This window comes from Nematolebias whitei, chromosome 2 (genome assembly GCF_014905685.2).
Source record: "Nematolebias whitei isolate Nwh7 chromosome 2, NemWhi1, whole genome shotgun sequence".
NCBI lineage: Eukaryota > Metazoa > Chordata > Actinopteri > Cyprinodontiformes > Rivulidae > Nematolebias > Nematolebias whitei.
The window spans coordinates 3394222-3406243 of record NC_056499.1 but is presented as its reverse complement, the minus strand read 5'-3'; the positions used below and the strand labels follow the sequence as shown (position 1 = coordinate 3406243).

General features: G+C 40.8%; 1 protein-coding gene across 1 annotated transcript in view; it reads right to left on the bottom strand.

Moving 5' to 3' along the window:
* tub (TUB bipartite transcription factor) overlaps positions 1–7058 on the bottom strand; it is a 31247-nt gene extending 24189 nt beyond the window's left edge. The window contains exon 1 of the mRNA XM_037695545.1: positions 6939–7058. Coding sequence (XP_037551473.1) covers positions 6939–6976 — 38 coding nt within the window. The 5' untranslated portion in view covers positions 6977–7058. The remainder of the gene's footprint in view (positions 1–6938) is intronic.
* Positions 7059–12022: the final 4964 nt, after the last annotated feature.

Genomic DNA, 12022 nt, shown 5'->3' with positions numbered 1-12022 from the left:
CAGGACATGTATGAGGACAGCAGGACATGTATGAGGACAGCAGGACATGTATGAGGACAGCAGGACAGTGGTGAGATGTGCTGTAGGAGTGACCGATAGCTTCAAAGTGGAGGTGGGAGTGCATCAAGGATCAGCTCTGAGCCCCTTCTTGTTTGTTCTGGTGATGAACCGACTAACATATGAGGTCAGACAGGAATCCCCGTGGACTATGATGTTTGCAGATGACATTGTGATCTGTGGCGAGAACAGGAAACAGGTGGAAGAGAACTTGGAGAGGTGGAGGTATGTACTTGAACGAAGAGGAATGAAAGGCAGTCGTAGTAAGACAGAGTCCATGTGTGTGAATGAGAGGGAGGTGGAACAGTGAGGCTACAAGGAGCAGAGGTCACAAAGGTGCAGGACTTCAAGGACTTGGGGTCCACTGTCCAGGAACATGGGGAGTGTGGTAAAGAGGTGAAGAAGAGAGTCCAGGCAGGATGGAGTGATGGAGAAAAGTTTCAGGAGTGATTTGTGACAAAAGGGTGTCAGCAAAGGTCAAAGGAAAAGTTTACAAGACAGTGGTGAGACCAGCTATGTTGTATGGTCTGGAGACAGAGACATGGACAAAAAGACAGGAGACAGAACTGCAAGTGGCAGAAATTAAGATGCTAAGGTTCTCCTTAGGAGAGACAAGGATGGAGAAGATCAGGAATGAGATCATCAGAGGTACAGCACAGGTTGAACAACTGGGAGATAAAGTTAGAGAGGACACACTGAGATGGTCTGGACATGTCCAGAGGAGGGACAGTGGTTTGGGCATGTCCACAGGAGGGACAGTGGTTTGGACATGTTCACAGGAGGGACAGTGGTTTGGACATGTCCACAGGAGGGACAGTGGGTACATTGGTAGAAGGATGTTAGAAATGCAGCTGCCAGGAAAAAGACAAAGAGGAGACATATGGATACAGTTGGAGAGGACATGGAGGTAGTTGGAGTGAGGACAGAGGACACAGAGGACAGAGTGAGGTGGAGGAGGATGATTTGGTGTGGAGACCCCGAAGAGGGAAAAGCCGAAAGAAGAAGAAGAAGAAGAAGATTCATAACCCAACAGGCCAACACATGTTCAACAATGCACCAAATGATGTGAGGTTAAAAAAAGTCCATGTTTTTACAAGTAAGTGCATTAAGTACGTACCACTATGCACAATGGCTTTAATACCAACATGTGAAGCAGGATGTCCAAAGTTATCGGGCATTGTTAGGAGTTTTCAACTAGTCTAAGAGAATTAATTCTTCACTGTTTTGGCTTCTTTGAACTTGTTTTTAGAACAAAAAATCTAGAAATGTCAGTTTTACTTAAGCAACAAAGTGTCTAACTAGTTTTATACAAAGAATAATGCAAATAAGTACGTGTGTTGTCAAATATCACTGTGAGAATGAAATGCATGGTTTTCACCACATTCTGTTCTGCATCCTTGATGATCCACCTCTTGACTTCATCCCTGCATGTCTCCAGCTGTGGCAGCTCAGTGCCAATACAGACTCAACATCTGTACCGTGGTCACCCAAAGAAAAGTCTGCTATCACAGTTGTTCATTCTCCAGGAAAGAATGAAAGAATTTCTCCGATCTGTTAAAAACATCTACCAAACCTAAATCTTTCCAACATATTTTTCTGCAGGATAATGTAGAATTGAGAAAACGTAGAATTGAATAGAACGTCAATATCTACAAAAGTCGAGTCAACTTTTTTAGATTTTTCTACCTGGAGTACTGAGCATGCATCAGGATATGAACGTCAATACGTTGTGAGAGATTGTCCCTCCCTCTGTGTGTTACTTGGACATTGAGGACTAAGTAAAACTCGTTCAGGATAAACAGCCACATATCCAGCACCACACAATGGCAACAAATCCAATTAGGAACGTCTTTGGGACGATGTGTGTTCCACAAACAGAGTTAGAATTTGACAGACGCCAGTATTCCCCCTTAACATTGTTATGCATCTTTCCCCCAGACAACAGCACTTAATTTCTATTGCCTTAGCCGGTTTCTTTACTGAATAAAACTATTTCCCGTATGCTTTGTTTCTGACAGAAACCATGCAGATTTAAAATCTGAACATTTTAAAACATGTACAGTATCTAATCCAGTCCAACATGCATGGCCTGCTTCTGCAAACGATCAAATCCTGCTCAGATTTTTTTCACGACCTCCACTGGGTCTTGTTCTGCAACTGCAATTTCTAAACAGCATGCAAAGGTGAATAGAAACAACTCCCATTAACAAAACAAGAGGATTTTTATCCAGCACAAGAGATGAGTTTGTTGCCTTTCTGCATCCAGTCTTCTCTTCGGAGCCGTTAATCACTGGTGACAAAACCGCTCATTGTTCCTGCAGCTCTTGTGGCTGAGCGTCCCAGTCCTCTGAGAAACCTCCATGGCTTCAATTAGAGAGGTTTATGCAGAAGATACAGAGAGAATTAGCTGGAGCAGAGGAGAAAAGATGAAAGACAAAGGTAGAGGAGTCCCTTGATGTGTGATGAATACGGAAATTATGGTTTTTCCAGCAACGGGACTATTATTTTTATTTTTCAGCCAAAATTTAGTTTTCGTCCTGCGAATTTTTTTTTATAATAGACTTCAGAAAAGCATACAGTTTTAACAAAAGCCGTTGTCTCTTTCTTTATGATACTTTTCAATAAATACTTTATAATTTTAAGGTATATGACACACTATCTGTTAATATGACATAAAGGATTATTTCTGCTCATATCTGTGAGGAATCCTGGCCTCATGACAACTCACTGAGCCGACAGTGATCCGCACTGAAACAACACAAGACTCAGTGTAGTGGATTCAGTCCGGATGGCTGGGTAGCCAAATATTGCACTTTACTGATGTTTTGATGTTAACATTTTGCTACACAGTTCAACAGTGTGTCTGCTGCTCGTTACAGTACAGTAGTCCCTCGCTGCTTCGCGGTTCGTTTTTCGCAGACTCGCTCTATCGCGGTTTTTCAAAGTAAGATTGGACAGAACACACAATTGGCTGATTGATGGATGAGGCGCATGATCGGCATGGAATGTTTATTTTAAATTATTTTAAATTATTTAGCACCTGCTGCACCTTTGTGCAGCCCATGACTGCAGGAAAAGCTTCCCCCTGCAGCGGAGAAGTGGGCGTGGCCGAGCACGCTGGCAGAGAGCTGAGATCATGACATTCTGTGCTCTTTTAGAGCTTAGAAACATTGTTTAGAATATTACAGTAAAATAAACTACTACTTAGTACTTGTACTACTATACCTATCACGGGGCTTCAGGGTACGGATCCCCCGCAATAAACGAGGGACTACCGTAAACCCAAATGCAAATTCATGAAATGTGTGAACAGAATTGTTTGAATCATCAGCAGCTACATAACAAGACAATAAATTGTAATAATCCAGGTATTAGAAATTTTTGATGAATTTTAATCCTTTACTTGACTCCAATAGATGAAGAATACCCCCAGAACTTTCCAGCTGGAACACAAACTGTCCTTATTAGACCATCTATCCATTTATTTTACTCTCCTTTCTGTCGGGCTCATGAGGGGCTGGTGCCCATGTCCAGCAGTCATTGTGCAAGAGACGAGGTGCTGTGGACAGGTCTTCAGTCCATCACAAGGTCGCAGAGAAAAACAACCACACACACTCTCCCCCACACCTAAAGACCGCGGTACAAATCAGCCTAACATGCATGTTTTTGGTGTGTGGCAGGAAACTGGAGTACCTGGAGAAAACCCACATGTGCACAGTGAAAACGTAAACTCCACCAAGAAAGGCCCCTGGAGACAATCCTGCGATCTTCTTGTTGGGAGGCTGTCCTGCCGTGCTGCCTTTACTTAAATGTTTTTTTATTATTATGAAAATCAATCGTTTCATTTCTCACAGTGACTGAGTTCTAAAGCTGGTGTAGGTGTAGCTCAGCTCTTTGAACAGGTGCTCCATGTGTCCGTTTTTAAAACTTTTGATCGATAAAGTTTAATCTTATCTTATCTAAAATGCATGAAAAGGACAGTGGAGTCTCTCAGATCCAGCACAAGCATGAAATCATTCAACGTGCCGCAAGACGGCAAAAACCCACACAGCTGCAATAAAAATGATTTACTACCCACTTTCTGTCAGACATACTGACAAACAAAGCTCTCATCGTCTGCAATCAGAGCCATCAAGTGTGAAAATTGGCATCAGACAGGAAGATAATGACACAAACATGGCAGCACTAGTGCAGGTCAAACAGCTCATTACAGTGTAAAGTGTTCTGGTTCTTCTTGTCCTGCATCAAACTGACGAGTTTTACATTGAGTGGAAACTATCCCATAGATCTAAAACTGAAAGTTCAGTATCTTAACCTGTAGAACAGGAGAGGAGTTTCTTCAGTTTTGTTAAACCTTTGAGTTAAAAGATGCTTTGAACGCATCAACATATTTAAATCTAACCGATTTTGTAAAACCTATCATTACAGATTTGAAAAAGTATTTAATTTAATAATTTAATTTCATAAAAAAGTGTTTGTCTTCTCTGGTGCATATTTATGTTTTAAGCTGTAGGTAGAAAAAAGTCAGGTGATATATTGTAGTTTGTTTCATAACCTAAATTGTCTTTAGATAAAAAGATAGGAAACTATTTTTTATAGTGAAGACAGCCTTCTTTCTATTCAGTGAGAAATAAAATGTGTATTGTATGTTTTCAATAAAGTGTTTGGAGCGCGGTACATTAACAAGTCAGAACTCGACGAAAATCAAAAATGGGAATCAGCCCTGAGAACTACCGTGTTGTCCGGAGTATAAGTCGCATCAGTTAAAAAAAAGCATCATGAAGAGGAAAAAACATATATAAGTCGCTTTTATTATGCGTTTATTTAATGGTCAAAACAGCTTCATTTCACCTGGGCAGTGTGGCACCATCCATCCATCCATCCATCCATCCATCCATCCATCGTGGCCAGAGCCACTAGCTCTCCAGCATTCTTCTGCCTGCACCAGCTGAGTGAAGCGAGTGTGCACGGGAGGACTCGCTGTTGCAGTTCTTAGAAATTTAAAGCGTCAGTCAAAAATTGCTTTATGAATATGGAAAAAAAACGTCTATAAGTCGGTTTGGCGTATAAAACGCAGGACTGACAAATCTATGCAAAAAAGTGCGACTTATACGCTGGAAAATACGTTAATCGGTGCATCTTCATCATCTGCCTTCTGCTGCAGGTCCAAACGTTTGTAAAATCCAGAACTGGATAATGATAACTGAGCAATTCAATGTTGGTTATTTTAAACTAAAGACGTTAAATGTTTTTAAATGTTGACTGGGTGCACTGGGTGGAAGTTTGACTATTATATGTCACTCGCACTTTAAAACAGTCTGACATGCATCACCAAATTTCACACATTATGCGTCACTGAATGGCACAAAATTAAGCATCATTTTTCTTTTGCTTGGTGCCATCCATGAAATGTGATGGTGTGAAAGGAAAATTAATCTGGTGTGTTCTCAGACATAAACTGACCTTAAAGGAATTAATAAAGCTGTATAATACTATTTTTACTGATCACTGAATGAATGACATTTGACCGGGATGTGTTTTTAAAACAAAACAAGTTTATTTCATGTTTTAAACAGTTACCAGGGCTTTTCTCTCGCAGCTCCGAGTTCTTTCTCAGACAGAAAACGAGAGAACAAGAGATTAATTCGTCTGATGTTGGAACAGCTAATCTGGCGAATTCTCTCCCCGTAGAGGAGAACTGCTGTGCAGCAACTACTTCTTTGAGAACGGCTGCGTTCGTGAGATACGCTTCCCTCATTGTGTTGATTTCAAATGCATGGACTGTGTTTCTGCACGAGATAACAGAATACAGATGTTTTTAAAACTATGCACAGATGCTCACATAATTTTAACAGTCTTAGATGATTTAAAATTTAACCAGCTCCTCTAACAAAAACACAAATCTACCAGACTTAAAACGGCCTACTTCGATGTGTATATCGATTTTAATAACCCAGCAGCTGTTCTTATCTTTTAGCACATCTTTTATAAAAGAAAAGTTAAGACTTGCCAAATGAATTATTGGCTGTTTGTTTAGGTTGATTTAGTTACTAACAGGGTTTCTAATTGTCTTTTTCCCCCAAGTGGTTATAAAACGACAGGTTTCTCCTCTATCTTAAGATCAAAACAAAGTCCACATCGATTTTAACTGTATCTTATAGCAACCATGAGCCAATGGCATCAAGGCAAGAGGAGGAAACCATGGCGATGGGCGTTCAATCAGAGGAAAGAGTCAGAAATGTTGGTACTGCACTTGAAATGATTAGAGGAGAAACAGGTTTGACAACAGGAGGTCTCAAGTTCATTAGTGTTCCAATGTAATATATATATATATATATATATATATATAGTATGTATATGTATATGTATATGTATATGTATAAAACCATTTACATCAGGCACATGGTTCAATAAAAAATATCCATGTAGTGATGCAAATGTGTAAGGCACTTTTAGACAGAAATTATTAAAATATGTGATTTGAAAGACACATTGGTTCAAGTGTGGTAGCTCTACACAACGATCGTATAACTTATACTTGCAGTAAGACCCTCCATTTAAGTTTGAATTCAACGAGACATTTACACAAGAAACAAATATTAAATTTGCAGACATTTCTGTAGCTGAAGTTGAGCTGAATAAATGGTTTTGTGTTCTCTGCAGTCAAAACTATTCATAAATCCACACGAGCAACACTTTTTCCACTGAATGCATCATGAAAGCAAAATAATTTCCAACACTAAATACTTTGGTTTTATCACTTCATTGTTTGTTTTATCAGTCTGATCCCTCAGAGACACTGACAGAAAGCTGCTCAGACACACTCGTAATGAGCCTCGGTGCCGTGTTCTCTCGTGTGTTATGTATGACATGTGCGGTACCTGTATGGAATCCAGTCGGAGGAGTGCTTGGAGCTCATTCTGCATCAAGTGCGAGGCTAACGGCCTGCAACAGCACCAGCACAAGAGGCTATGAGGTCTGACGGTGATCACAGCGCCTGTCCATCCTTTGCCCGCAGCTCTGTATTCCCAGTGTATCTGTGGACGTTCTCTAACTGGTCAGCAGCAGACGACCAACAATCCACTCAGCCTTCGCTCAGCCTTGCATGCCAAGCACATGAAATAGCTGTTTCTTCTCCTCCATGTGTATGCTTCCAGTCAATGCCTCTCCTCTTCTCTTCTCCCATCCGCTGCCTCTGCTTCTCCTCTGCACTGGCTCCCTTCCCTCGCTCTCACTCTGTAGGCTCTGTATGAGTCTCCCTCCGTTTCTTTCCCTTTAAATCCCCCCTCCTTTCTTTATTCTCGGTCCAAATCTCGATCTCTGCCTCTTTGCCCGATCTAACGCTCGTTATCTGTCTTGCAGCATCACCTGCAGCAGCAGCTAGAACAGACTTTAGTAAAAATGAATGCGGAAATGAGAGAATGCTGCATCTGCTTTGGACTCTCTGAGGCTCCATCAGTGCTATTTCTGCACAATGCCACCCACTCATTCAGGTGCTACCCTCCACACACACGCTTTCTTTCGGCATCGTTCCTTGCACACTCATCTGCATTGCACGAAGCGTCTCAGATGTGTTTCTGGGTCATAATTTATTTATTCGCTCAGAAGAGACATTAGCATATGAGAGTCCAGACTAGTGCCAACAGTCTTTTAATTCAACACTTTCTGCAGCCAGACAAAGAGAGCCTGTGATAGTGCCACAGCTCTGAAGCTCTCACACACATCTGCTTCCGCCCTCCCTCTGTCCCCACAGACACACATCGCTTACTGTGCTCGCAGGGTTATTCAGAAGTCCAGCCATAGACCTTTAAACCCCGCAGCTTCCTCGTAACAATTTACAAGGAGTCAATTCATGCACCTTCTGTCCCATCGTGGAAAAATCTCATTTCACTTGTGCGACTTGATGTATGAAATTACCAGCAGTGGTCCTGAAAATGTATTTGTAATAGGTACAGGTGTGATAAGCATCCTGTTCTTGTTCTACAGCAAAATATCTCCAGGCAGCTATAAAAATCTTTGACTGTGTTGTTGCATCAGTTCCTGAGGTAAACTGAGGATCTTTGCTGAGCTGAACTGTTCTGATGTGCATGAAGTGTGGGCGCACTCACAGATCATGGCGAAGGCATTTGTTACGTGTCGATGCTTATATCGTAATGTTCTTCAGCCTGAGGCCGGCACACAAGCCATGTGCTGATCAGCTTAAACACACACACACACACACACACACTGCAGTGTTGTAACACATCATTAGGTTTTGCACAAAGTGTATTTAAGTAAAGGCCATACATGAGTGGAGCAACTGCTCGGTGCGATCAAGCGTCTTTCCTCAATCAGTTTTTGCATCTATAAAAATAAGAAGCTTGTTGAGTCTGATGGTTGGCTGACGAAGTAAACCAGCGCGGAAATCAAACAAACAAAAGTCATAAACCTGCGCCAAGCTCTGCTGTTGTTAGTCTGATGTGTTTCACAAGTGAAAATAGAACTTAACTGCACAAACGAACACATTTCAGCTGCACATCCTGAATGAACTGCATGGATTGTTAACATGGGTGGCACGGTAGAGCTGCTGCCTCTCAGCAAGAAGGTCACCGGTTCAAATCCCGGTACGGGGACCTTTCTGGGTGGAGTTTGCATGTTCTCTCCATGTAGCGTGGGTTTTCTCCATGTACTCCGGTTTCCTCCCACAGACTAACAACATGCATGTGAGACTGACTGGCGACTCTAAATTGTCCCTAGGTGAGAGAGAGAGTGGTTGTTTGTCTCATTTGTCTCTATGTGTCCCTGTGATGGACTGGAGACCTGTCCAGGGTGTTCCCTGCCTCTTGTACAGTGACTGCTGGACATGGGCACCAGTGACCCCCCACAACCCAAAAAAGGAAGCGGGTAAAGATGATGGATGGATGGATGGATGGATGGATGGATGGATGGATGGATGGATGGATGGATGGATGGATGGATGGATGGATGGATGGATGGATGGATGGATGGATGGATGGATGGACTCAGTCCTGTCAACTTATTCTCCATATGTATTACAGTATTTTCATCATAATAGTCTTTTTGCAGCATAGTGTAGAGCACAAGATAAGATGGTCTTAAATGTTGACAAGATTCTAATATTTTTCAAAAATTGGGTTTAAATGGTTTTGACTTTGTACAACATCTTTGTGCAAGTTCTATAATAATGAACAAACACAACTAATTAGTCCAAGTGTAAGGTTCATGTCACGCCCTGCTGAACGCTGGGCAACCGGGCTCGATCTGCAGAATCCCTTCATGCTGGGACCACACCTGCTCACTATCAGACTTCTGTTCTTCTGAACAACTACGCTCTGAAATTATGTCTCTGGTCATCGTTTTAACAAAATGTTCATTTTATTAAATGTTCCAACAGTAAATTATTATCATTTGACTCTGGAAGCCACTGTCTATGATTAAAAGAAAAACAGAGATACAATTGAATGGATTTCAGAGGATTATGATTTGTTTGTGTTACAAAAAAAGTTAGAATATGAAAATGTATGTGCTTAACACTTGTTGCAAAATTGTTCATAGATTTTAGAAGGTTTGTGAAATTTTAGATTAATTTTGATGATTTGAGTTCCTTGTTTGTAGCTCGTCAAAATTCATTGAACCTTTATTTAGACGTTAATCCCATTGAGCCTCCAAGACTCATTTACAAGAGAGACCTGATTTCAACAAAGAATGACGACAACAATGGACAATTATAAAAGAGGCATACAGATTTATTTTTAATTTTTTTACAAATTAAAATAAGATGGCCAAAAAAGTAACAAAAACGGCTAGATTCTAAGGCGAAAGTAAAAAACTAAAACAGGAACATGTCTGCGTTGGTCCCTGCCAGGAGTCCAACAGATTCTTAAAGACACTTAGAGAGGTCAAAGGTCGAGAGCTTCAGGTCTTTTTACAAGATATTCCAAGAAACAGGAGCGGAGTAGAAGGTCTTTAGGGCACATTTGTCTAACAAAGACGTTGCACTATTTTACAGTTTATACAACATTCACCAAATTTTAGGATTTCCGTTTGCCAAATCATCCATTGCTTCATTAAATTACACCAAATCCAGACCGACACTTTTTGCATACAGTTGCATAAAGTTAAGTTTTATTTTCTTCTCTGTTTTTGCATGAATTTTCTTGAGTTTTTCACTCACAAAGCACACATCATAGATCAGTTCATACTGACCTTACAGTCACCCTGCATCAAACCAAAATCTGAACTATCCTTTTAAATCCCCAGCTCAGCAAGCCGCTGATGTCTGACCCTTTATGAAGTTATTCTTGACTAGTATTTGTTAACATGATGGAGTTATTAATACTAAGCTGCAGGTAATAGATTTAACACAAAGTGAGCTGCTTCATGCGGCTGTCGGTCTTCAGTTGTGTATAAGTTGGTGTGATGAAAGTCAAAAAGAAGCTGCTTGGATGAGGAGCAGGTGTCGGCACAGCGGCAGACGGGTTAATGCTGTAAACAGAGGGGAGGCAAAAACAGACTTTCTTTATTCTCCTCTTTTGCTTCGGAGGTTTTAACAGCTCGCATAAAAACATATAAAATAAGATGCTTTTAACTAATTCAATTTTCCACAATTTGTCCAGTGTTTGCTTCGAGGCATTGTCCTGTTTGTAACTGAAGACCTGCAGCATCAGTAATTATAATAATGGTGCTGTCTGATGTGAAAATGGATCTGCCCGTCTTCGACGAATGAACCGCAGAGCACACCAGTTCATCAGAACTGAAGTCCGATCAGCCATGCAGCACATGAAAAAATGACATCAGTTTTATTTTACACACTTGGTTTAAAAATATTGTTTTCACCCCATAAATCAACCTAAAGCCGTGTCTTTGCACAGACACAACATTTTCACGCCCCAGCTGAGGCCCACACAGGCTCAAAGATCGCTCCTTGCTCTGGAACTGCTCTGTGGTTTACGAGTTATCTGGAAATTAAACCGTTTAATTACAGTGAATTTAAAGAACAAAGAGCAGTAGAAACTGATTTGTTTTTAGCAACAAAAAGGGACTTTTTTTTTTTAAAGGGCAAATGTGAAAGTGTATTAAACGTGGGTCTTTTATTGCTCTATCAGAATAATTTGGGACGCCTACTTGACAAATCTCACAGGAAATGTAAGAGCAAGATAACTCAAAATACATGTAAAAAGCTGGGGATGAGGACATTTTGAACTGAACATAAAATAATAATTTTACTGAAACTGTTGTGAGGTTTTCACTTCATAATTAGACCGAAACACTAGACCTGTCACCATAACAAATTTTGCTGGGTGAAATTATTGCGCTAAACAACAAAGTCCATGCTCAATAATCCAGGTATACAATCCAACATTTTTCAGTCAGGTCATCTGGACAGTTTCTCTTTTTATTGCTGAAACGTTTCGCCATAAACAATAATATTGTTTAATTAGTAATTATTGTCAAATTTAAGAAGAAATGTTGGTTAATTTGTTTTGAGTGTAATACCTTTTTTGACCACTGGATGATAGTTTAAGACTGAACTGAAGGATGGATAGTGAGGGAGCGAGCAGCGTGTCTCTTTAAGACAAATGGGAGGGAGGCCCCTTGACGTGACATGGGCTGTCTCTCTTTGGTTCTCAAAATGGCGGACGCTCATGTGGTTTGAGCTCTTTAGCATTTTTCACACAAAGTTTTAATAAAAAAATCAGTAAACAAGTTCTCAGCTTCTTTTTGCAGAGAAAAACAACTTTTTACACGAAGGCACGAGTTTCAACCGAGAATTTTGGAGCTTCGACAAGACGGAGGTTTTTTCCCCGAGGTCGGCCTGTTAGCTTAGCCCGTAGCTTAGCTTCTCAGCTTTGTTGCTTTTAACGATCCAAAAACACGATTTTGGGTCGTTAAAACAGATTTTAAAGATAAAAGAGAAAGGGAGGGGTCAGTGAAGAGCACCTGAGTTGATCTTTTTGTCCTCCAG